Raw genomic sequence first — 2,469 nt, 5'->3', positions numbered from 1 at the left:
ATTCTTGCACAAGAAGAAAAGTACAAGTATGTTCATTGTAGCATTATTTGTAATTATAAAAGTCAATGATGAATTAAATGCTCATCAACAAAAGAATAAATAATATATCATGATGTGTTCACGAAGTGGGATATTATATAGCAGAGAATATAAATAAGCTAGAGCTAAAGTTATTAATCTGATAAATTTCACACCATAATGAGTGAAAAATCAAATTGTAAAAGGATACTTGCAGTGTATCATTACTTAAAGTTTAGATAAGCATACAAAACAATATCATATATTATTTAAGTACACCAACATATGTAGAAAAATACAAAGGGATACTCATAAGTGATAAACACCAAATTCAGGTTTATGGTCATCTCTGGGAGGGAGAGAGTGAAATGAACATAGGAGCCTAACTGTATTTGTAATGTTTTATTCTTTTTTTTTTTTTTTTTTTTTTTTTAAGAATGAGCTGTATTTAATTTAAAAAAGGGGGGAGGGGTGTACCCCACAAATGATACAGTAATGAGGATACACAATTAAATCCCATAAGCATGACTGAAGGCTTTCACTGTGTTTGACGTCATCACAATGGAAGGCATAAAAAGTGGAGTAAATCAATGTTGATACAGTCCAATCTAGTCCATTAGGCAAGATGGTGCAAGAAGTCATTTAAATTAAAAGTGCCCTACCCTTACCTAAATGGCTAGCAGACATGGAGAACACCACAGTGAGGAATCCACAGAGCTTTCTCCATGTAGCTATTAAAAATGTGTTGTCGAATGGCACATTGTCAAACACTGGAAAAGGGGCGCCACAATGGACCTCTCTCTTTTTTAAGTATGAATGCTAGATTCAACTATCTCAACTAAGCAGGAAGTGGGCTCTTCTGCTAGGAATGCCAACCCTAATTCACTTTGTCTTGAAATATATACAGATTGTTTGTAGTAGCTACAGCAATGATATTTTCCTTGGGGTGCCAGGCTGTATGAAGTATTTTCTTGTTGAAGTCTAGGCTGTCAACGCTTATTTCATCTTTCTTTCGCTTGCCACTTGCACACACTTTACGTGGCTTCAGAACTGTGCGAGGTTTATTGTTTTCCCGTGATGCTTCTAGGGTTATGTCTCGCTTTGTGTTCCGGTCAAACATTCTGAAGAAATTATTGTAAGATCCAGTCATGACAACACTGTCAGATCCATTCCAACAACATTCAAATTTGTCAAATATGCAGTCATTTTCATATAGTGAACAAAGTTTACTTCTGAGGTATTCATGCACCTGGTATGTTTCCACAGGCCTGTTTTCCATATTTAAGTCCCAAATTTTGACTGACAAATAGTCTCTAGTCATCATATATCGACCACTATGGCTGAATTTTACGTCAGAAATTGAAGAGATGATTTCAGAAAAAAAGGACCTGTTACTCGGATCTTCAGGTTCTTCAAACAGTTTAGAATGCCTATCACAGAGGGCGGATGCCCTCATGTCACATAACCGAATAGTTCCTTTACTGCTGCTGTATACAAATGTGTTACAACTGTTTGGATGGAATTCTGCTGCTGTAATCACCTCTGTCAGCTCCTCCATATTGGCAGGCTTGATATCCACAATATTAAAACTCCTGTCTGTAATTTCCAGGTGCCAAAGATTAATCCGCAAATCATCTGCAGATAAATACGTTTCATAATCACTATTAATAGAAATTGAGTTGATGTGATATGTATGAGCATTGGCAAATATTCGTCGTGGACTGGCCTCAACCATTAGATCCATGGGCCTAAAGACCGGCACACGTAGTGTAGTGACTGTAGTAGGATCTCTATACCTTCCATCTTCCTCTTTCAAGTTATACCCTTCTGGTCTTTTGTCCCTTTCACTGATTTTCCATAATTTTATTGTTTTATCATTGGTAGACAATAAAAACTGAGCAGCATTTTTCTGGGGTAACCACCTAATTTTGTTGATCTTTTCTTCTATTTCTAAACTTTTCAAGTAGTCAAACTCTGGTTCATGGCTCTGAAAGGTGCTGTAAACATTATATTCTCCTCTGCTATGAGACTGGATTTTGTTCTCCTGCTCCTGTTGAAAGATGACGACTCTACCACCTTTATCTCCGGTTGCTAGTAATTCTCCAGAATGATTAAATTCTACTGTAGAAATTATATCTGATTGTAATGTTGCCATGAGAGTCAGGGTCCATAAGGTGATTTCCAGAGATGTGTTCTGGAACCAGCCTCCCTTCTTTTTTACTTGTTCCTGGATAATCTGATATCATGTTTGGATAAAATGGAATGGAACAATACCCTCCTTCTGCTACATCATCATCTACTGCTCCTTTCACCTGAGAAAAACACCACTGAATATCATTCCCTCCTCCAGCTCCATTGTACATCAGTTCAAAAGTTCCCTTCCATTTTCCCTTCCCCTCAAACACAGTAAAAGCCTTACCTGTAATGTTTTATTCTTAAGCTGGGTAGTGG

General features: G+C 37.1%; 1 protein-coding gene across 1 annotated transcript; it reads right to left on the bottom strand.

Moving 5' to 3' along the window:
* Positions 1-465: 465 nt before the first annotated feature.
* Positions 466-2,195, bottom strand: LOC133104809 (serine/threonine-protein phosphatase 2A 55 kDa regulatory subunit B alpha isoform-like). Its single transcript, XM_061210637.1, has one exon. It carries the CDS (start codon positions 2,171-2,173, stop codon positions 896-898), a length of 1,278 nt encoding a protein of 425 aa, XP_061066620.1. The 5' UTR covers positions 2,174-2,195; the 3' UTR covers positions 466-895.
* Between the last annotated feature and the right edge of the window lie 274 nt (positions 2,196-2,469).

The sequence above is a fragment of the Eubalaena glacialis genome, chromosome 14, assembly GCF_028564815.1.
Source record: "Eubalaena glacialis isolate mEubGla1 chromosome 14, mEubGla1.1.hap2.+ XY, whole genome shotgun sequence".
In the NCBI taxonomy this organism is placed as follows: Eukaryota; Metazoa; Chordata; class Mammalia; order Artiodactyla; family Balaenidae; genus Eubalaena; species Eubalaena glacialis.
This window is presented reverse-complemented; position numbering and strand designations above follow the sequence as displayed.

Bases quoted from the DNA above. Each gene is read 5' to 3' on its own strand.
- LOC133104809 (XM_061210637.1), bottom strand. From the start codon at position 2,173: ATGGCAACATTACAATCAGATATAATTTCTACAGTAGAATTTAATCAT.